At 38.6% G+C, this 22,477-nt stretch overlaps 1 protein-coding gene across 5 annotated transcripts in view; it reads right to left on the bottom strand.

Moving 5' to 3' along the window:
• Positions 1 to 248: 248 nt before the first annotated feature.
• Positions 249 to 22,477, bottom strand: part of FAM118B (family with sequence similarity 118 member B) — a 46,724-nt gene continuing 24,495 nt past the window's right edge. For 3 of the 5 annotated variants that reach the window (XM_072822643.1, XM_072822644.1, XM_072822641.1), the window contains exons 3-8: positions 20,020 to 20,272; positions 11,328 to 11,555; positions 8,457 to 8,585; positions 6,567 to 6,852; positions 1,032 to 1,091; positions 249 to 779 (exon numbers count right to left, since the gene is read on the bottom strand). In XM_072822643.1, the coding sequence (XP_072678744.1) occupies positions 766 to 779; positions 1,032 to 1,091; positions 6,567 to 6,852; positions 8,457 to 8,585; positions 11,328 to 11,555; positions 20,020 to 20,272 (970 nt within the window). In that variant the 3' untranslated portion in view covers positions 249 to 765. The remainder of the gene's footprint in view (positions 780 to 1,031; positions 1,092 to 6,566; positions 6,853 to 8,456; positions 8,586 to 11,327; positions 11,556 to 20,019; positions 20,273 to 22,477) is intronic. The other 2 variants (XM_072822646.1, XM_072822642.1) reach the window with 1 other exon arrangement.

Genomic DNA, 22,477 nt, shown 5'->3' with positions numbered 1-22,477 from the left:
TTTTACGTCTCGGAGTTATTTTATATACAATTCAAAAAGTAAGATTCCCCCATCACACTAACTATGCTTCTAGGCCTTATGGTAAGAAGGGAAGTAAAACAGGAATTGATAATGTTTGTCTAGAGAGTAAGATCACCCACTTCAGTGTGAAAGAGAACTTTTAAATTGAGTTACAAAAATTAGGCTCATTTTGTGCCTTTGCAAGTTTTCTAAAGGGACTCTAAAAGTAGAGCCAGGGCCCTGGGAAGTAAATGAACAAGCTTTTAATACAGCTCAGTTATGTAAAATACTGTACACTGTAAAAGGTCTAGAAAACTAGAGCTTCAAGTCATGTTTTAAAAAAGCCATTAAGCTTAATTGAAAAACCAAGTATAGAGTACAAAACAGCAACAAGGGCCATGGTGATCCCGCGGCATCTAGCTCCCAAGTCCTTCATGCAGGGCTGTAGCCATAGTCAGTGGAGGTGTCACACTGATGTGTTGTGTGGACACAGGCATGTCCAACCCAGGGATGGGGGGGCTGCATTGGGTCCCGTTGTCACTGGGGGATCCTTGAACTGGAATAGGCCGCAGAAGATCAAGAACCAGTGGGCATGAAGGATTGAGCTGGAACACCCCCCAACCCCCAACTCTACTGCCAACCTTCAGCCTCTGGGTTTTGGTACTTCCATGGAGCTGTGTTGGGCTCTTGTAAGTTTACTTGCTAAATATTCTCCACAGTCGGGCCTGACAGCTTGGTCTAATGGTGATGATTTCTCTAGTCCTCTCATGTTCTACAGTCTGTGGAGAGAAAAGAGAGTAAGATGAAGGCTCACGAAACACACATCTGAAGCTACAAATATTTAAGTCAATCTTAACTCTTCAGAAGACAAGATATCACAGATACTAGGAATCTTGTGATAGACTCAATAGGAAAACACAGAAACTTAACAGGCAGGAGGTAAGTCACTTCTCCAAGGTCCTAACCAAATCCCTGGAAAACATTTTCTGCCAATGAAACTGACACAGACAGTAGAACAGGAAATAGTATACCTCTTATCTCACTGTGTGCCGCTGATGAGCCATTTAGCTGACCTTCTCTCACCATCCCTGCTGAACAGAATGCACAGTCAGCATCGGATATTAGACCAGAAAGACAAAACAATAGAAAACCAACCAACTAAAGGGTAATGAAATGACATGGTCTAGAAAGGATGGCATTATTTAGTAATGAAGACATCACAGAAAAGATAAGGAGGTGAGCACAAAGAACTGGGTTAGTCTTCAGATTATATTAAGTAACAAGGAAGCAGTGTGGTCCCTGAGCACACCAACACTGTAAATAAAACATTACATGGGCAAGTGTGCCTGCTGTCCCTAACTTACCTTAAAGGCTACATTTAGGTAAAAATCCAGGGATGGAGACAGGGAGCAGCATGCAAGTGGGCAAATTCAACCAAGGAGAAGAGTGAAAAGTAGCAGATGCTCTCACAACACAAAATGAGTTAAATCTGAGCTACCCAATATGGTGTCATTAGCCACATGTGGCTAAATAGTTTTATGTTAAAAATTCTGTTCCTCAGTCACACTAACCACATTTCTTTCTTTTTTTTTTTTTTTTAAGATTTATTTATTTTTATTTATTTGTGATAGAAAGAGAGAGAGAGACAGACAGACAGACACAGGAGGAGGGAGAAGCAGGCTCCATGACGGAAGCCCGACGTGGGACTCGATCCCGGGACTCCAGGATCGCGCCCTGGGCCAAAGGCAGGCGCCAAACCGCTGCGCCACCCAGGGATCCCCACTAACCACATTTCAAATGTCCAACTGCCACATGTGGCATTCGGTTGTGGTACTGGACAGGGAAGATAACAGAATATTTCTATCACTGCAGAAAATTCTATTGGACAGCCCTGGGATAGGTAATAGCATAGGAAAAAAAAAAACTTTAAAACTGAACACATGGAAAACAGGAATCAGAAATATGACCAATTAGAGTATAAATAAATAAAAGGCCACGTTCGTACATACAGATTGGTATTGGTATTCCACCCCCTCGTCTTGGAAAGAACTTTAGCAATTGTTATCAACCACTAAAATATTCATGCCCTTTGACCGAATTACACTGAGAACCCATGCAAAGGAAATTACTGGCAAAAGGAAAAACTGTAGGGATGATGATATAATTCATTACAACAGTACTTACAATAGAAAAACAAAACAAAAATTAGGACTTGCCTAATGGGAAATACTGGGTAAACTAACATCCACATTGGATTGTAACAGTCATTAAAAATAGTGGTTATGAAGGCTAGCCATGTGGGAAAATGCGTATGTACCACTGAATAAAGTAACAGTTCTTAAAATTTGTTTACATCTATGAAAAAATGCATAGGGAAAATTAACTGGAAATACACCAACATAACTGCTTATATTATGATAATGAATTATAAAAATTATTTTTCCTTTCCCCATTATTTGATTTCTCTGAAATAAATGTACTAGAACCTACAGAATCTTTTGAATCCAAGTAACTTTCACTATTTAACAGCGAGTACACTGTACAATGCCAGGAGCATAGCAAGTGTTCAGTGTTTAAGAGGAAAAGACTTCTTACCTCTTACTGGTATGTATCTACAGAGACTCAAATCATAACCAAGGACAGAGAATAAGCTTGACTTGTCTCAAAATGGTTTTTAACCTAAAACTGCTCTGCTAGATTTCAAATCACAAACTCTGCTGACCATTTTAATAAAGCTCCTTGGCCATACTGAAAAATCTTTCATTTTTAAAAATTCAGAATACCCAACTGAGATAGAGATAACTCTGGGGAAAACTGTTTTGGGAGGAAGCCCGTGAAACTAATAAAAGAATGTGTGCCACTCTACAATACTTCTGATGCTTTTTGTCAAGAAAAGAATTCATTTAACAGCAACAGCTGTCCAAGGGGATTTTATTATTTTTAATTTTAGCAACTTTCTTGGGTAGAAGATCTCAGAACACAGATCAAAAGAAATATGCAGAGCTTGGGTAGGTACCTCTTATTTAATGAAAACAGAGTATGTATAATGGAAAAACCTACTGCAAGTCCTAAGCATGGGCTGACAGAAGAATCTGAGATACTGTAGGACAGCAAAAAATGTATCTCCAAGAAAGAATAGCAAATTGTTTTCACAAAAGAGATAAACCCAAAGGTTTTTTTTTGAAAGGGTTTTGTAAAAACCATAAAGATCTTAGAAAAGAACCCAGGCAGTAACCTCTCTGACATTGTCTGTAGCAACTTTTTTCTAGACGTGTTTCCTGAGACAAAGGAAAACAAAAGCAAAATCAATATATAATTGGGTCTACCTCAAAATAAAAGGCTTCTGCACAGTGAAGAGAACAATCAGCAAAACTGAAAGACAACCTACTGAATGGGAGAAGATACTTGCAAATGCATATCTGATGAAGGATTAGTATCCAAAATATATAAAGAACTAATAAAACCCAAGACCCAAAAAACAATCCCGTTAAAAAATGGGCAAAAGACATGAACAGGTATTTCCCCAAAGAAGACATTCAGATGGCCATTCAGATAAATGAAAACATGTTCATAACTTACTCTAAGGCAAATGCAAATCAAAACTATAATGAGGTTATTACCTCACACCTATCAGAATGGCTAAAATCAACTACAAAAGAAGTAACAAGTGTTGGCGAGGATATGGAGAAAAAGGAATCCTCATGCACTGTTGGTGGGAATGCAAACTGCTGCAGCCACTGTGGAGAACAGTATGGAGGTTCCTTAAAAAGTTTTAAAAGTCTTTTAAAAAGTTTTTTAAAAAGTTAATAACAGAACTACCTTATGGTCCAGCAATTGGACTGCTGGGTATTTACCCAAGGAATAGAAAACACTACTTCAAAGGGATGCCCTTATGTTTATAGGAGCATTATTTAAATAGCCAAGATATGGAAGCAGCCTACATGTCTATCAATAGATGATGAATGGATAAAGAAGAGGTGGTATATATATATATATACACAATGGAATATTACTCAGCTATAAAAAAGAATGAAATCTGGCCATTTGCAATGATATAGATAGAGCCAGAGAGTATAAATGCTAAGTGAAGTAAGTCAGAGAAGGACAAATATCATATGATCTCACTCATATGTATAATTTAAGAAACAAAATAAATGAACAAAGGTGAAGGGGGGAGAAACAAATGAAGAAACAGATTCTTTAAGATTTTATCTATTCATAAGAGACACACAGAGAGGGGCAGAGACACAGGCAGAGGGAGAAGCAGGCTTCCTGCAGGGAGCCTGATCTGGGACTTGATCCCAGGACCCCGGCATCATGACCTTAGTTGAAGGCAGACGCCCGATCACTGAGCCACCCAGCCATCCCAGGAAACAGATGCTTAACTACAGAGAACCAAGCAGGTTACCAGAAGGGAGGTAGGTGAGGGGATGGGGATTAAGAAGTGCACTTGTTGTGATAAGCACCTGATATTGTATGGAAGTTGTGAATCATACTGTATACCTGAAACTAATACTACACTGTAAGTTAACTAACTAGAATTAAACACATTTTTAAAAAGGGCATTTCTGGGATCCCTGGGTGGCGCAGCGGTTTGGCGCCTGCCTTTGGCCCAGGGCGTGATCCTGGAGACCCGGGATCGAATCCCACATCGGGCTCCCAGCATGGAGCCTGCTTCTCCCTCTGCCTGTGTCTCTGCCTCTCTCTCTCTCTCTGTGTGACTATCATAAATAAATAAAAATTTATTTAAAAAAATAAATAAATAAATAAATAAAAAGGGCATTTCTAAAGTTTTCTGGAGAAAGGGCTGATATAGTTTTTAGTGTTCAGTTATGGTGATGTCTTTTACACATCTTGTTCCATCAAAGCACAGCCATTGATAGAGTTTGTGGAATTTCTCATTACAGGAGAATTCCTCTTGAAGCAACCTGACTCAGAAAAGAAATCAGGGAATAATATTAGGTTTAGGAAAAGTTCTCTCTGTATTAAATTACTGTACTTTATTAGCCCCCTACAATGCATTCGGATTGACAATAAAAATACATATTAACACACAACTTTTAAGAATATATACTACACAACAGCAAAGTTTTAAAAAGCATTCTTCAATTTAAGCTGATACCAAGTTTTACATTTTGTAGGGTTATTGGGAACTTGCCTGGAACAATTAATAAACTGAACTTTGGCTTTGTTAGAACCTGGAGCTAAAATGATACGGACTGTTACCCCTAACATCTATCTTTAACAGTTTCTTTTCTTTTTTTAAAATTATTTTACATATTTATTCATGAGAGACACAGAGAGAGAGGCAGAGACACAGGCAGAGGGAGAAACAGGTTCCCTGCAGGGAACCCGATACAGGATTTGATCCCAGGACACTGGGGTCACGCCCAGAGCCAAAGGCAGACACACTCAACTTCTGAGACACCCAGGCGTCCCTATCCTTAACAGTTTCCAAATAGTATTTAATTTTTTTCCTAGTCATAAAGATAATACATAATTACTGTCAAGAATGCTAGCACAGGGCAGCCCCGGTGGCGCAGCGGTTTAGTGCCTCCTGCAGCCTGGGGTGTGATCCTGGAGACCCGGGATCAAGTCCCACATCAGGCCTCCTGCATGGAGCCTGCTTCTCCCTCTGCCTGTGTCTCTGCCTCTCTCTCTCTCTCTGAATGAATAAATAAATCTTAAAAAAAAATTATTAAAAGAAAAATGCTAGCACAGAAACAAATTACTTAAAAAAAAAAAACAAAAAAAAATGCCTTAAATCCTTTCACAGAAAGATAATCATAGTTAACTTGTCATTCTAGATATTTTTGAGAAATGTCTATCTGTGCACACACAAACAAAAACAGAATACATCTAAAATTTTGTACAAGTAGGATGGATTATGTGGCATTTTACAACCTCATGTTCTTTACTCACAATATTATGTCTCTGATGTCTTTTTGGGCAGCTTAAGGCTTTATTGTGTTTCATCAATTAAATAAATGCTGATATACTTACAGAATCCCCATTAACGTGAATACTTTAGGTTGCTTCCATATTTTTTGCCATTATATTCTCACACCTGTATCTCTATGCAATTGTGTAGTATAATTGTGCAATTGTCTATCTCCTTAGGAGAAATTTCTAAGATAAATTGTAGCAAGTGGGATTTCTGGGTCAAAAGTTTTCTTTGAAAAGAAAATTTTCAAATTTTGAACATATTTCAAACTTCTGCTTCAGAAAAGCTGTACTAACTTTACCTTCCCATCAACACTACATGAATATATTTATTTCCTCACAGCTATAGCCACAACTGGGTAATCCTTCTTTATGATTTTGAAATCTAAGTTTTTATTGCATTTCACTGATTATTGAGACCGAATATTTTTTCCTTCTTCCTATTTCTATATTGAACTGCTGGAATATGCTTCTGTCCTCTTTCCTATTATTCAAATGGCATTTTAGTCTAACCGGAAGCCTGACCATGACCTCCCTTCATAATATGGTTGGGATTATATTCCACATCACAAATACATAAAGGGCTGAAGAGCTACTGCACTCAGTCTCAAGATGCATCTTACCTGATCTCCCCCGCGTGGAGATCTCACATGTCAGGCGCTTGAAATATTCTGGGAGATCAGCATATTCATTTCCATAGGAGATAACTTTAATTCCTTTGTCCAGCATGTTCTCTCGGAGCTTCTTGAACTCATCCACGTCTCCTCTCCGAACCAACATGAAATGTTCTAAGTCAGATTTATGCTTCACAGCCTCCAGAAAAAGGGCTTGGAAAGTGGTGTCATCCACAGTCCAGCCGCAGCCCAGGAAAAGAAACGACTTGTTTTCGTAGAGTTTCTGAATCTCTCTCTTGCAAGAAAAGAAATAACATGTTAATGACTCCATGAAGACACACATAAGGCATGTCCGAAACAGAAAAGTCAGCAGGGTCTTAACTACAACATTTAACAGACTGTGATGACCAATTAACCACCATTTAAGAGGGTATATTCATCCCACGAAGGAGTCTGATCCTATTTTTTTATTCCTAGAACTTGATGACTGGTCTAAAATTTTATCTTTACCTGCATTCTACCAGTCTCTCTTCAGGCTATCACTGGGCAGGCCTGGTTACAGTTTGTCAGATCCAGAGACCAGAAGGCATTGAGAAGTTTTCAATATATTCTACTCTTTCCATTTTCTGGATCATATTTTTCCTTTTTGATTTACACACTGAACCACAGATCACCAAAGAAGACAATTCCATCACCAGATTTGCCCGCCCCACCCCCAAAAAAGTCTACACACTTACAACATCAATATGTATGTGTGTATCTGTACCTATATATGCGTATACGTATACATAAAAACATTAGAAATGATTCTGCTTGGGATGCCTGGGTGGCTCAGTGGTTGAGTGAGTTGGCTCAGGGCCTGATCAGGCTCCCTGTGAGAAGCCTGCCTCTCCGTTTCTCTCATGAATAAATAAAATCTTAAAAAAAAAAAGGCAGGGGGACGCCTGGGTGGCTCAGCAGTTGAATGCCTGCCTTCGGCCCAGGGCGTGATCCCGGGGTCCTGGGATCGAGTCCCATATTGGGCTCCCTGCATGGAGCCTGCTCCTTCCTCTGCCTATGTCTCTGCCTCTCTCTCTCTCTCTCTCTGTGTCTCTAATAAATAAATAAATAAAACCTTAAAAAAAATTATTCTGCTTAAGGGATCAATCACTTAATGTCAAGGATAGATGCAATTAAAACACATGTCAGGGAAAGTATAGGTGAAAAAATGTTCTGTATGCTTTAGAGAGTATCACATTTTCCCGTCTTTCTTTTGCTGCACTATGAAAAGATACTATCATTCTAAGTGACCCCATCCTGAAAACAGCCAGTATACACTGTTCTCAGAGTTGGGGGCCAGTGAATTTTCCCCACATACTGGGGAACGCTAGAGTGTGCTTCTGGTGCTAGAGAGCACTCTACACACACGTATGAACAAGCCTAAAACTTGCATCCACAAAAAGCAACAAACTTTTCACAAAGGTTTTTTAATCCTGCCTAAAATTAAAAAAATATTTTTGCACTGAGCCACAAGTGTGATAATTCAATATAAGCCCATTACCATTCATATACAGGGTCTTTAGAATGTATGTTCTACGAGTGACTGGTCAGTAGAAAGGTGCATATGTTGTTACTGGCAGAGGGGTTTAATACTATCATAAACCAAACAATGAAGGATAATAATGCAAGGATGATACCAAGGACAGAGGGTCAACCAAGAACAAAGTAAAACCCTCCAGCTTGACTCCTGAAGAAATGTTCTACATTTCCTAAGCTAGCATGCAGGACCACAAGCTAAGCAGCACAGAAACAATGTTTCAACGTCCAATTTTAACTCATGGGGAAAATGTTATCCTGTGAAGACCAACTATATATTCAGAGGTTTCCTGGGAAGGCTTTCTGGAGACCAGCAGCACTCACCATCACTTCAGTGTTCCTGAGCACATTCTGATACCCTGCTGGATGGAGGACAATGCCACTAGGATTGGTGTAGACCCCATGGATGTGTAAGACACTCAGCTTCCGCTTCTCCTGAGCCCACTCTAGAACCTGTATAAGACAAATACAGCTCAACCAAGTTGGCAGGGCTGAGGTTGCTTAAAGCTCCCCACGAGCGTGAGGCTGCTTGACAGACTAGGCCGCTGGTATAACTCTTTATGATTCTGTAAGGTAAGAATGCAAAACCCAGTGTGGACTCAGTTTCCATTCCAGGCACAGATGCTGGGACTGATGGCAGCATGTCTGGTGATTTCTCTTTGAAAGTAACCATCAAAAACCTAGAAATTACTTGTCATTATTTGTGGAAATGCCAGGGCTCTTACCATGGGTGACAAACATGACAGCTACACATGACTACGACTGTTTCAGTAACGATCCCCAAGGAATCAAGCCTCCCTATATCCAGGCCCTGGGTAGTCCCTTTCCACACTTACTCCAGGCTTGGCCATTGGCTTGCTTCAGCCAATGGGGCATTAGCAAACAGGATGCAATCAACAGCCTAAAAAAAATGCTGCCATGACCCTCATTTCTCTTTTGTTGCTTTTGGAATCTGGCACCACGTAAGTAGCCTTGGCTAGCTTGCTAGAGGTGCGTGGCCTAGACAACTGCCTGCACCAACAGACATGGAAGCAGGGTCATCTGATACCACCGAGCCTTGGTCTAGACGCCAGATGACGACAGCCATGTGGGTGGGTAAAGAACAAAACCAGCAGAACCCCCAACCTCACTTCTAAGCTTAGCTCAAATTGCTCATTCACATTATCACGTGCAAATAAAATGTTTGAAGCCCCAAAGTTTTGGGGCGGTTGTTTATGCAGCTGGTAAGCAACAGAAGAATCACTTCAGTTCCCTGAGTTACCTAAAAGGCTACCAACGAAGAACAATCATTTAGATGACAATGAGGGAAATACGGCCACCTGGATGCCACCATTCCATTTTCTCAAGGAATTGAGAAACCATAATTTCATTCTCATGACATTCTAAGGAAATGAGGTATGGGTTAGGAAAAATAGTGAGGAGGCACAGAGATGCTGAATGTTACTAGGCCCCATTCTAACCATCTGTCAATGGCTCTATCTACGAGATCTCAATACCGCCCTCTTGTGGACTAAAACTACAAAGCAAATCTTGGGGTTCCAGGATGAAAATGCTAAAGAGGGACCCTGGTTGGCTCAGTGGATTAAGCATCTGTCTTTGGCTCAGGTCATGATCCCAGGGTCCTGGAATGGAGCCCTGCATGGGGCTCCTTGTTCAGCAGGGAGCCTGCTTCTCCCTCCTGCTCCCCCTGCTTGTGCGCTTTTAAAGAAGTAAATAAAATCTTAAAAAAAAAAAAAAAATGCAAAAGAAAGGAGCGAGTCTGAGAAATACCCTTAACTTTGAAAAGGTCTTTATGCTTCTATTGCTGCTCATAATCTTAGGAGATTATATCAGAAACATCACAGAAGTTGTATCTTGCCATTAATTTCTGAATTTCATTCAATCATCTATGGATTCAGAAAAGTATTTACTGAACACCTGCTACATGGCAAGTACTATATTAGATGTTAGGGTAAGAAGGGCTGACATGGTATCTGTGAAAATTGAGTAGCTATTTCCATGAAATAAACAGCGAGAAAACAAACCAAGATAAAAACTGAAAGTTACAGTAAGTGCCATGAAACAAATGGGCAAAAAAAATAAGGACAGGTCCCTTCAAAAAATATAAGGGCAGGTCAGAGAGGCCCTCTTAGAAGTGATACTTGAGACTTACATGTGAAGAAGGAACTTACCATACAAAGCATGGGCTTATTAGTAAGTAGAAAACATGCCAACCAGAGATAACAGGTCTTCACGGCACCATTTCTTTAAATTTGATTTCTTTTTAAAATTTGATTTCAAGGTCAGCAAAATCACAAGAACAGTATTGTAGCTACTACTCTGGCAGAGGCAGCACTGTGACAATAAATGCCAGTGGGTAAATCAGTTTTCTATCCAAACTCTATTTATCTGGGCTCTAAGTTGAACACAAAGGCAGGCTTCTTGGAAAACAAAGTGGAGAAGGAAAATTGCAAATGCAAAGCAGGACAAACAAGACTTAGGCATTTTACAACCTGTTTTTTTCTTCTTCAAACATTGTCTCTGACATCTTTTTATGGCAATGAAAATATTTTCCCTTTCATGGCTTTCACTGTATTTCATCAATTAAATACAAGTTAGTATATCTATAAGAATCCCCTATTGGTGCTAAAGTTCAAATTACAAACTCAAATGACCATTTTAATAAAAAAGCCTTATGTTGTTAGTTGACAAAGATCAACAGCTATAATTCAATATTATGGTAAATGGCTTACGTATAGCATAGGCTATATTAAAAATCACAAAACTCTCTTGAGGTTTCTACTGAACATTAATTAACTTCAACCCAGCTATCACTTGGCTTGAAAGTTGCTCTTCAGAGATAATAGTTTTCATACATTTCCAATAGAGGCCATGAAGAATATATCGTAAGAAAGAACCCTAAATCAGTATTATACTTATCTGATATTAGCAAATCTTAAGGAGATCTTATGGCTCAAATGACTTCCTGTAACCTTGCTCTGAAATTGCATGAAATTGTCAAAACTCACAGAACACTTTTAAGAGCTGTGAATTTGACTGTATTTTATCTCAAAAACCAAAACTAAAAATCCAACTAGGGACAAGAATCTTCCTTCCTACCTCAACATACAAACCAGCAGTGCACAATATACCAACTAGAAAACAGTTTTTCTGATGAAGATACAACTCACTAGAGATTATTCCTTTACTTTTTACCTTTTTCTCATCAGTAAGGTCAAGGGATTCAAGTTGCTTTCCCTGATCTGCTGCGTACAGTTCCAGGAGATTATCAAAATTTGTAGTTAATACCAGGGCTCCATTTTCCATCAGGTGGAGAACTGACTGAAGGAGCTGTTTTCCAGAATCTTCCATCTTTGACTCCAAGTCATCAAATACTTCATATAAACAGTCCTTGAAAAATGTGGATCGAACATTACTAGTTCGCTGGGGAGGGATTAGAGAGAGAAAAATTAATTCCATGTGTTTTGGTAGGCCTTTTGTTTTAATTACAATAATATAGCAAAATTTTGAAGAATACTTGTACTTAAAATAAGGATAAAATATTGTCTACTTCAGAGAGTTACAGTAAGAAAAATAGGATGAAACATGGCCAAGTGCTTATTAGCACAATGCCTAGCACATAGTAAGTGATCAGTACTATTACATCATATGCAAATAAGCATAAGATCTCCAAATAAGCAAGTTTATCGATTGAAGAAAATGGCCTTGATCAGGAGATGTGAGTTACTACCAGGACTAAAGAACTGGGGTGGAAAGCACAGCACCTACTACCCTCTAATTAGGCCTCAGATAAAAAGACAATATTTTCTGCTAAATTTTCCTCATCCAGGGAATAACCAATAAAAGACAGCTAGCTCTAAAATGTGCTTAATGTCTCTTTTTCTAATTCTGGGTATATTTTATAGTTGTTGATAGATTTAGGAAAAACAGCTTACCTTCTCCCTGTTTTTTCCCCCTAGCATAAATCAGGAGTTTGTTCAGAGGTATGCTAGGAAAAATACTTGCATATAACAAAGGTTATCCAAAATCTGCATTTTGTATCTGTTTTTAAAAATACCAAACACTAATCAGCTCTAAACAGACTTCCTCCTTCTTTACATATAGTTTATGAGTAAGTGCTTTCCCAGTTTCATTCTGAGTGTACATAAATATCACGAGGACTAATGAGGAAACAGAATACAAACCTCAGGTAGGAAGACGGTTTTATAACTTAGAAGACAAAGTGGCCCCAGGGACACAGGATTTTCAAGTGGGAACCTAACTGTGTAATGTGCTGTAAAAAATTTCTGATCCCTATCTTGTTCCTGCAAATACCACCCCATTAAGTAGTATCAGAGCAAGAATCAGTTCATAAAGCTCCCAATACTTCCCAAACTCCAAGTAACCACACTTAGTTGCTAGACATGTGGATACTGAGCTCCTCCTGTTTTTCCTCAAAGATGTCCCCCTATCTTAATGGCACAATGCTCAGAGAACGTCCTGTTTCCATGGAACTGCATAAGCAGATTCATAAGATATACTTCCATTTGCCAAATTCCTTTCCTAATTTTTCAAGTATTTTCTAAAACTACCCAGTCTTTAAATTATACCTATAAAAAAAAAAAAGGTAAATATTTAAACACTGGAAAACTAGAACACAGAGGTGAAACAGTACCTCTGTTTGGTGGTGACATAGCTTGGAGTTTATCTGGTCTGTCAATCACTATTCCATGCAACATCTACAACTAGACAGGCTTCTCATTATACCTTGTTGTCAATGGGCTCAAAGATTCTCTTCTAGTGCTAAATTAGGTGGCATAGCTCGTATTTATGTGGCTAAGAATGTGCATCATGTTTAACTTGTCCATTTTCATTATATAATGGCATTAAGTAATTACATGACATATTAGCAGCCCATAGGCAACCAAATGTTCATTCAATCGAAATGAATGATCAGAAATAGTGAAAAATTTACAACTATACTTACTGAATTTTACCACATACATGAATCATCAAAAATATGATGCCCCTTTAATGTCTACCAAAATAACTCATCTACCCTACAGTCTTGCAATCCCATTTCTGGGACTATATTGCACAGACAACACTACAAACAAATGAAATGACATATACAAGGTTATCACTGCTCTGTTATCTGTAGTAGTAAAAGACTGGAAACAAGCCATGTATCTGTATGTGGAGACTGAGATGGCCAAGAACCAACATAAAGGAGGCTGGTATGGAAAGATCTCTAGGATATACTCTTAAGTAAAAGAAACAAGGTGCCGAACAATATGTTTAGAATGCTACCTCTTGACATGGGGGATGGAAGAGGTATTGAGATAGAATAAATCTAGTCCTATTTGCTTGTTTTGCAAAAAAGGAACACTGAAAGGATACTCAGAAAGCTAGTATGATCAATAAAAATACAAAGAAATGGTTAAAAAAAAAAGAAAGCTAGTACGAGTGGTGATCTATGGGAGAAGGGTGAGTATGGCAGAGGAAGTAGACAAAGATATGGCGGGAGTGAGAGGTTGCAATGTATGTAAACCTTTTTTCATCATCTTCATTTCTGTAATGTGCATAAATAATAACTATTCAAAAAAAGCAAAACTAAGCTTAAAGTTAAACAATAACTATGGTGATTTTTAAGAACTTCCCTGTTGTGTTTTATGTCTTCCTTTTGTACTCTGATTCATACACAGAGTTATACAACACCATATCCCAGCACCAGTTTAATCATTACACACACAGATAAAAATACCTGAGTATACAATCAGGTAATCATGGGTGTGGAATATTTTCTTGCTTTTAAGGGAAGAAATACAAAAGGTTAAAAAGCCTGGGAATAAATGTTTTAAGTCACTTATTCTAGTTATTCTATTTCTTCGAGTTATTACATCTTGCATATTAACACAGAGAGTTGTAACTGTGCAGATTTCCTCAGGCTTAAAACGAACATCTCTCTCCTGAAATATGTGACGCTAGAACTAAATTTCCCACCAGTAGCCTAAGCAAAGACAAAGGAATGAAAACAAACAAGGAGGTTCCATAGTCAAAAGGAAATGCCAAACTCCCACACAATTTTACGGACATTTTCTTATTCGTTTAAAACAGTGAACTGAATCCAATGCTACTTTCATTTCCTTCTACTCTTAACTCTCTTCTTTCTGACCCCAGATTCAGTAAAAACAAAATCCTGACTCTTTCCCACCATTGTTATTCACATTTATAGTGCACTATGTGCCAAATACTTTATACACATTAGCTCACTTTTTCTTCACCTGAGTTAAGTGGTGTTAGACCAATTTTACAGGTGCAAAAAGATTCTGAGAACTTAAGTGATTTTCCCAAGGTTGTAGTGCATTTAAATGGCAGAGTCTGATTCTGGACCCCAAGTTCTCTGGACTGAATGCACAATGTCATCCCCCTACTAGAAGAAACTGGCTCAGTAGATAGGCCTATTAACCCTGCCATATTACTGCTGTTTTATTCTTTAAATGACAATAAAAGGACAGTTTTAAACATATGTAAAAGTAGAAAGACTATAAAACCGTGTATATACCCATCATCCATTTTCAGTCATTATCACACAGGGCCAATCTTATTTAACCTAAATTTCCCTCCAACACACCCCTGCCACCCTCTCCCCTTGAACGGGTTTTCTCTGAAGCAATTCCCGTGCATCATACTTCTTGCACCTACTTCAATAGAATTTATAAAATAAAACGTTAACTGCGATACTACCTATTACACCTAAAAGAAAAAAGCAGTAATACTAATTCCTATTTGTTTATTTTTTAAAGATTTTACCTATTCATTCACGAGAGACAGAGAGAGGAGGGAGAGGCAGAGACACAGGCAGAGAGAGAAGCAGGCTCCATGCAGGGAGCCTGATGTGGGACTCCATCCCTGGGACTCCAGGATCACGCCCTGGGGCGAAGGCAGGCGCCAAACCGCTGAGCCACCCAGGCGTTCCTTTTATTTTTATTTCAAAAAGATTTTCTTTATTTACTTGACAGAGAGAGCGTGCACAAGCAGGGGGACCAGCCAAGGAAGAAGGGGGAAGCAGGCTCTGGGATTATATAATGAGCAGAAGGCAGATGCTTAACCGACTGAGCCATCCAGGTATCCCATATTAATTCCTTAATATCAAATACTCAGTGTTCAAATTTTCCCAAACGTGTGTGTATTTCAAAGCCTTGGTTTGCCTGTAATTTTTTTTTTCTTACATATCCTCTATTAAAGTCGTTTACAAAATGTGGCCTGTGGACCTTGTGGATCTCTAAGATTCTTTAAGGAATCTGCAAAGTAAAATTGTTTTCATAATAATGTTAAGGTAATTTTTGTTTTATAAACTGTGCTGATATGTGCACTGATGGTACAAAAGCAATGGCGGGTAAAAACTGCTGGTGACCTGGTGTGAATCAAGACAATGAAACCAAGCTGTGCCCAAAATCACTGCATTCTTCACCACCAAAGACATACAGAAAGAAAAAAAAAGTCCAGTTTCACTTAAGAATGTCCTTAATGAAGTAGTAAAAATTATATGTTAAATCTTGACCCTTGGGTGCCTGGGTGGCTCAGTGGTTAGGCATCTAACTTCAGCTTAGGTCGTGATGCTGGGGTCCTGGGATCAAGTCCCTCATCAGGCACCCTGCAGGGAGCCTGGTTCTCCCTCTGCCTATGTCTCTGCCTCTCTCTGTGTCTCCCATGAATAAATAAATAAACTCTTTAAAAATAAAAAAATAAAATTTTGAAATAAAAAATCTTTAAAAATCTTTAAGTAAATCTTGACCCTTGAGCATATGTCCTTTTAAAATATGCACAAAGCACTTCTGCCACAGACTGAAATATGATGGTTGTCTCCAGGCAAAATACTTGTGTGACTGAATTGTAAGCTCAACAATGCACCTTTTTTCATCAAACACTATTTTTATTTGAACAAATGATAGACAAACTATAGTTATTCAGATTTGGGCATTCTCAGGCATTTTTGCAAAAATAAATGAAGTGGAGCCTGCCATTTTGAGGAAAACAAGTGAGGACTGCTGCCATGGTTGCCAATGACAAAAGTTGAGCTTTCATGCAAAATCAGAAGTAAAAAATTTACTTAAATTCAATTTACTTAACATATAGTGTTTTATTAGTTTCAAGGATAGAACTTAGTGATTCATCAGTTACATGTAACACCCAGTGCTCATTACATCATATGCCCTCCTTAATGCTCATCACCCAGTTACCTCATCCCTTCACCCACCTCCCTTCCAGCAACCCTCAATTTGTTTCCTCTAGTTAAGAGTCTCTTAGGGTTTACCTCCCTCTCTGTTTTTATCTTATTTTACTCCTCCTTCACTTCTCCTATGATTGTTTTGTTTCTTAAATTCTACCTATGAGTGAGATCATATGGTATTTGTCTCTCTCTGACTTACTTCACTTAGCATAATACCCTCTAAGTTCCGGGGCACCTGGATGGCTCAGTTAGTTACATAGCTCCCTTTGGCTCAGGTCATAATCCTGGGGTCCTGGGATCAAGCCCTGCATCGGGCTTCTCTGCTCACTAGGGAGTCTGCTCCTTCCTCTCCCTTGGACCCTCCCCCCTGGCTTGTGCTCTCTCGCATGCATGCACACTTTCTCTTTCAAATGAATAAAAAGCATAATACCTTCTAGTTCTATTCACATCGTTGCAAAAGGCAAGATTTCATTTGTTTTGATGGCTAATATTCCATATGTAATGGAATGGATATATATATATACATATATAATGGAATGGATAAAGAAGACATATTTATATATCTATTTATCTGTCGATGGACATCTGGGCTCTTTCTGTAGTTTGGCTATTTTGGACATTACTGCTATAAACACTGGGGTGCATGTGCCCCTCTGAATCACTATTTTTGTATCCTTTAGATAATACCTAGTATTGCAATTGCTGGGTTTTAGCATAGTTCTATTTTTAACTTTCTGAGGAAATTATTACATAATATATATTATTATATTTCTGAGGATATATTATGTGACAACAATTTTGTGTTTTTTTAAGACATATAAGGTTTTCTTTCCTCTTTGTTCTCAAGTGCATCATTTATTCATATAGCCACTTTCACTTTCTGATTAGGGTTTAGATTAAAATGTTTTTCATCCTTTTATTTTAAATAGCTCTACTGAGATATAATTCTCATAACATACAATTCACCTATTTGAAGTGTAAATTCAATGATTATTTATAGATTCAGATACTGCAACTGTCACCACAGTCAATTTTAGAACATTTCATCATATCAAAAAGAAGCCACCTACTCTTTAAATATCACCCTGCCCTCCATCCGTGCTCCAGTCCTCGGCAACTACTAATGTACTTTGTCTCTAACAGATTTCCCTCTTCTGGACATTGTGTATGAATGGAATCATCTAGTATGTGGTCTTTTGTGACTGGCTTCCATTATACTAAGGGTCTTTCATATCACAGCACGTTATCAGCATTGAATTCCCTTTTACTGGCAAGTAGTATTCCATTGTATGAATATGCCATGTTTTGTTTATCCACTTGATAGTTGATGGACATCTGGTTTATTTCCACCTTATGCCTATTATGAATACTGCTATCAATATTTGTTTGTAAGTTTCTGTGTGGACATATGTTTTCATTTCTCTAGGGCACATCTAGAAATGGAACTCCTGGGTAAGATGGTAACTCTATATTTAATTGAGGAACTGCCAGCCTGCTCTGCATTGTCTGCACCATTTCACAATCCTAGGAGTGTATGAGGGTTTTAATTTCTCCACATCCTTGTCAACACTGAACTATCTGACTTTCTTGACTCGAGCCATTTAAGTGCATGTGAAGTTGGTGGTTTTGATTTACATTTTTCTAGTGACTACTGAAGTGAAGCATCTTTTCATGTGTTCATTAGCCACTTTACTTGGAACAATGTCTATTCAAATCCTTTGCTATTTAAAAACTGAACTGTCTTTTTATTATTAATTTATAATAGTTCTTTATGGTTTCTGGATACTACACCCTTAGAAGGTATATGAATTGCTAGTATTTTCTCCTGTTTGGGGGGAACTGTCTTTTCACTTTCCTTATAGTGTACTTTGAACCTAACAGCTTTTACGTTTGGTAAAGTGAAGTAGATCTATTGTTTCTTTTGCTAGTTGTGCTTTTGGTGTCATATTTTTAAAAACTGCTGCCAGATCCAAAGTCATGAAGACTGAAATCTATTTTCTTCCACAAGTTTTATAGTTTCAGCTCTTATATTTAGGTCTTTAAACCATTTTGAGTTAATTTTTGTATACGGTATGAGACAGAGGTCCCATGACCTCTTTAAAGTCTACTAATTAGGGACACCTTGGTGGCTCAGTGGTTGAGCATCTGCCTTTGGCTCAGGGCATGATCCTGGGGTCCCAGTATTGATTCTTGCATCGGGCTCGCTGTGCGGAGTCTGCCTCTCCCTCTGCCTGTGTCTCTGCCACTCTCTTTGTCTCTCTCAGGAATAAATAAAATCTTAAAAAAAAGAAAACCCTACTAATTATTTACAATATTCTACATTAGTAACAATTTATCACAACTAAGGACAAAGAAATGAAAAGAGGAAGTAAAAGGTACTAAGTTTCTGAAATGAATCATGAACCAAGAGGAAATTACTTTTAAGTGGCTCTCTTTTAGGCTAATTCTTAATGACACTTTTTCCCTATAGGTCCTAGGGCCTAGAAGGAGGGAGTGGGAACCAACTGTAATTACTTTATAATAAATTATATTTTTTCCAAAAAATATACAATTTATTAAGATTTAGAATATGCTCTGGCTACTGTATTATTTTTAAATATATCTTAAATGAACTCTGATTTTTTTTTTTAAAGATTTTATTTATTCATGATAGACATAGAGAGAGAGAGAGACACAGGCAGAGGGAGAAGCAGGCTCCAGGCTGGGAGCCCGATGCGGGGCTCAATCTCGGAACTCCAGGATCACGCCCTGGGCCAAAGGCAGGCGCTAAACCGCTGAGCCACCCAGGGATCCCCTGAACTCTGATTTTTGAAGGCAATCTGAAGACAATGCAAGAAGGCCCTTATCATTCATGAATTGGTATCCAACTAAGTTTGATAAACAAGACAAAATTCCTTATAAATATTTTGAGTGATCATCTTTAAAAGGAACATTAAAAAACCAGTGTTGGGACACCCGGGTGGCTCAGCGGTTTAGCACCGCCTTCAGCTCAGGGCGTGATCCTGGAGTCCTGGGATTGAGTCCCATGTCCGGCTCCCTGCATGGAGCCTGCTTCTCCCTCTGCCTATGTCTCTGCCTCTCTCCCTCTCTCTGTGTCTCTCATGAATAAATAAATAAAATCTTTAGAAACAAAAAATAAAGTGTTGCTTCATTTAAAAAATGATAAGATTTACCTCCAATCTTTTTGGGGTTCCCTAAAAAGACATGAATGCCAAGGAACAATACTTTTATAGTAATGAGTATAGAAAAAGTAAATTCAAAAACACAAATAATGGGACAGTGGTCTCATTTTGGTATATATAAGGCCACAACACCATTAACACCATCATCTCACACAGAAAGACAGACACATATACACAAATGGATCAAGATAATTACCCTGAACAGGGTCCATAAGCAGACCTTTTGCAGAAGAACCAAATGTTATGCATGCAAATCAGTAAACCACAGGGGTACCTGGGTGGCTCAACTAGTTAAGCCAACTCTTGATTTCGGTTTGGGTCAGGATCTCGGGGTCGTGAGATCAAGCCCCATGTGTGTGGAGCCTGTTTAAGATTCTCCCAGCAACCCCGCCAAAATCTATAAGCTCAAAATGAACAACCTTACTACATTCAGCATGTGTGTCATGGTTTCCCCGAAAATATCAAATGCCAGGATACACAGGAGGATACTCACAGGTGAGAGTTTCTGGATAAGGTCATGGGCAACATGGACAAGGTTCTTGTCTTCATGGAGACATTTCTGAAACTTTCTGCTCTCCTCATCTTCTAGAAGATCAAAATCAATGGCAGCATCCAGTAAGGCCTGAATTAAGCCCTTCCAGGATTTCAGGGCTGGAACCTGAGGTGCAACCGCAGCACTAATGCCTGTTCCGATCACCAGAACAAGTTCTCGGGGCTTCTTAGTTTTTAAGCTTGGAAGCAGCTTCCTGATAAAGTCAACCAAATGAAGAGGATTAGGAACATCCAACAGATAAGAGGGACATGGAAAGGCTGTCGAAAATCATGGATTTCAGCTACCATTTTCGTCATTGCAAAGAGGACAAGTACCAGTTTCTGAGACCTCTCCTGAGTATCTTAAGCAAGATGACCAGAATATTGGAATGGTTGGGTGGCTCAGTGGTTGAGCATCTGCCTTTGGCTCAGGGTATGAGCCTGGGGTCCTGGGATTAAGTCCCACATCGGGCTCCCCACAGGGGGCCTGCTTCTCCCTCTGCCTATGTCTCTGCCTCTCTGTCTCCCATGGATAAATAAATAAAAATCTTAGAAAAAAATAAAAAAGAAGACCAGAATATTGTGCCAGAGCTTGCAGAAAAACCTGTATCAGGAATCCTTAAAGGCAATCTTAAAGTCAATTTTCTCCCTCAAAGTTCTCTCAACCTAAGAAAACCCACTAATAGTAGGAAAAGATCCAATTAAATTGCAGCCCAGCTGAGTTCTACTAACTAAATTATATTTTAAACCAATGTTAAATTTCAAAAAACATGGATTCCAGAGAGAAAAGAAATACATACAAATTAAGTTCCTATTTTGAGGGCAGCCTGGGTGGCTCAGTGGTTTAGCGCCACCTTCAGCCCAGGCTGTGATCCTGGAGACCCAGGATCAAGTCCCACATCAGGCTCCCTGCATGGAGCCTGCTTCTCCCTCTGTCTGTGTCTCTGCCCCCCACCCCCACCCCCGTGTCTCTCCTGAATAAATAAATAAAATCTTTAAAAAAAGTTCCTATTTTGAGAGATATAAAACAAGAGATGAAAGAAAGCCAAAGCTAAGCCCAAATTTTGCAAACACTAATAAGATAAAATTGAACATGACTAAAACTGAGAATGAGACAATCAAATATAGGAACATATTTCACTTTTTGTTCTAGATACCTTTAAGGCAAAAAAAAAAAAAAAAAGAAGAAGAAGAAAAAGGAGAAAAACAGAATTCTGAAAACATAGTGTTTCACATTACCTAAATAAACAAAGAAATAACTATTCAACAGCTATGACCAGAAGCAGAACATAGTCCTTTCTTCCCATGACAAGCACAGAGCTCTGTCTTGGAGAACTTGGCACAAGTTCTGTGTTTCAGTTCTTCATCCTCCCCCCGCCCCCCACCTCAATCTGGAAACATGTTAAAATCTGCTTGACATATGTTTACTCACTTTAATTTTTGCTAATAGCAGGTGTTTTCTCAGATACTGCCTTTCTCATTTTTTTGTCAAAATCAGAGAAAAAGGATTTGGATTTTGGCATAACATAAGAAGCCATACTTTAAGCCTTGGAAAACCTGTTTTGGGGAAACAAACTTTAGAACTGCCTTCCCTATTTCCAACTCCTGCCTTCAGTCATTTGACAAATATGAAAAACTTATAAAAGTACCAGACACTGTGGTAGGCACTAAGGATGTTTCTATGAATAAAATGAAGTTCCTATCTCAAAAGTTTAGTCTACTGGAAAAGACTAATAATAGATATTAGAAGCAAATGATGAAAAAGAGTTTCAGTTCAAGGCAATCAAGATATTGAAACACACACAGAAATATATACTCACAGAAAATTTCTAAAAGGATTCAAAAGAACTGTAAATAGTGGCTAACTCTGGGGATTGAAGAGAATAATGGTTTTTTTTTTTTTTTTTATAAATAAAATCTTTTTTTTTTTTTTAATTTTTATTTATTTATGATAGTCACAGAGAGAGAAAGAGAGAGAGACAGAGGGAGAAGCAGGCTCCATGCACCGGAAGCCCGATGTGGGATTCGATCCCGGGTCTCCAGGATTGCGCCCTGGGCCAAAGGCAGGCGCCAAACCACTGCGCCACCCAGGGATCCCCGAGAATAATGGTTTTTACTTTTCACTTGACTGTGCTGTATTATTTGACATTTTTGCCTCATCCTTTATAGGCTTAAGGTGTAATGTAATGTGCCTAATTTAAAATTTCCAGTTAAAAAGGAAAAAAATAACAGTTGTGTTTCACTTCTGATTCTTCCTAAAACCACTAAGTAATTTTTTAGAAGGCATAAATTCATAAAAATCAGAACAGGAAAGGATGACAGCAGACAGCACAGGTCAACAGAATTTTAGGAGTTGTAGAGTAAGAGCTGATTCCCTTTATAGAACTTTGGGAATGTTCTAATATATCTGAAGGTGGAAG

This window comes from Canis lupus, chromosome 3 (genome assembly GCF_048164855.1).
Source record: "Canis lupus baileyi chromosome 3, mCanLup2.hap1, whole genome shotgun sequence".
In the NCBI taxonomy this organism is placed as follows: Eukaryota; Metazoa; Chordata; class Mammalia; order Carnivora; family Canidae; genus Canis; species Canis lupus.
The sequence above is the reverse complement of the archived record's forward strand: the minus strand, read 5'-3'. Positions and strand labels throughout refer to the sequence as shown.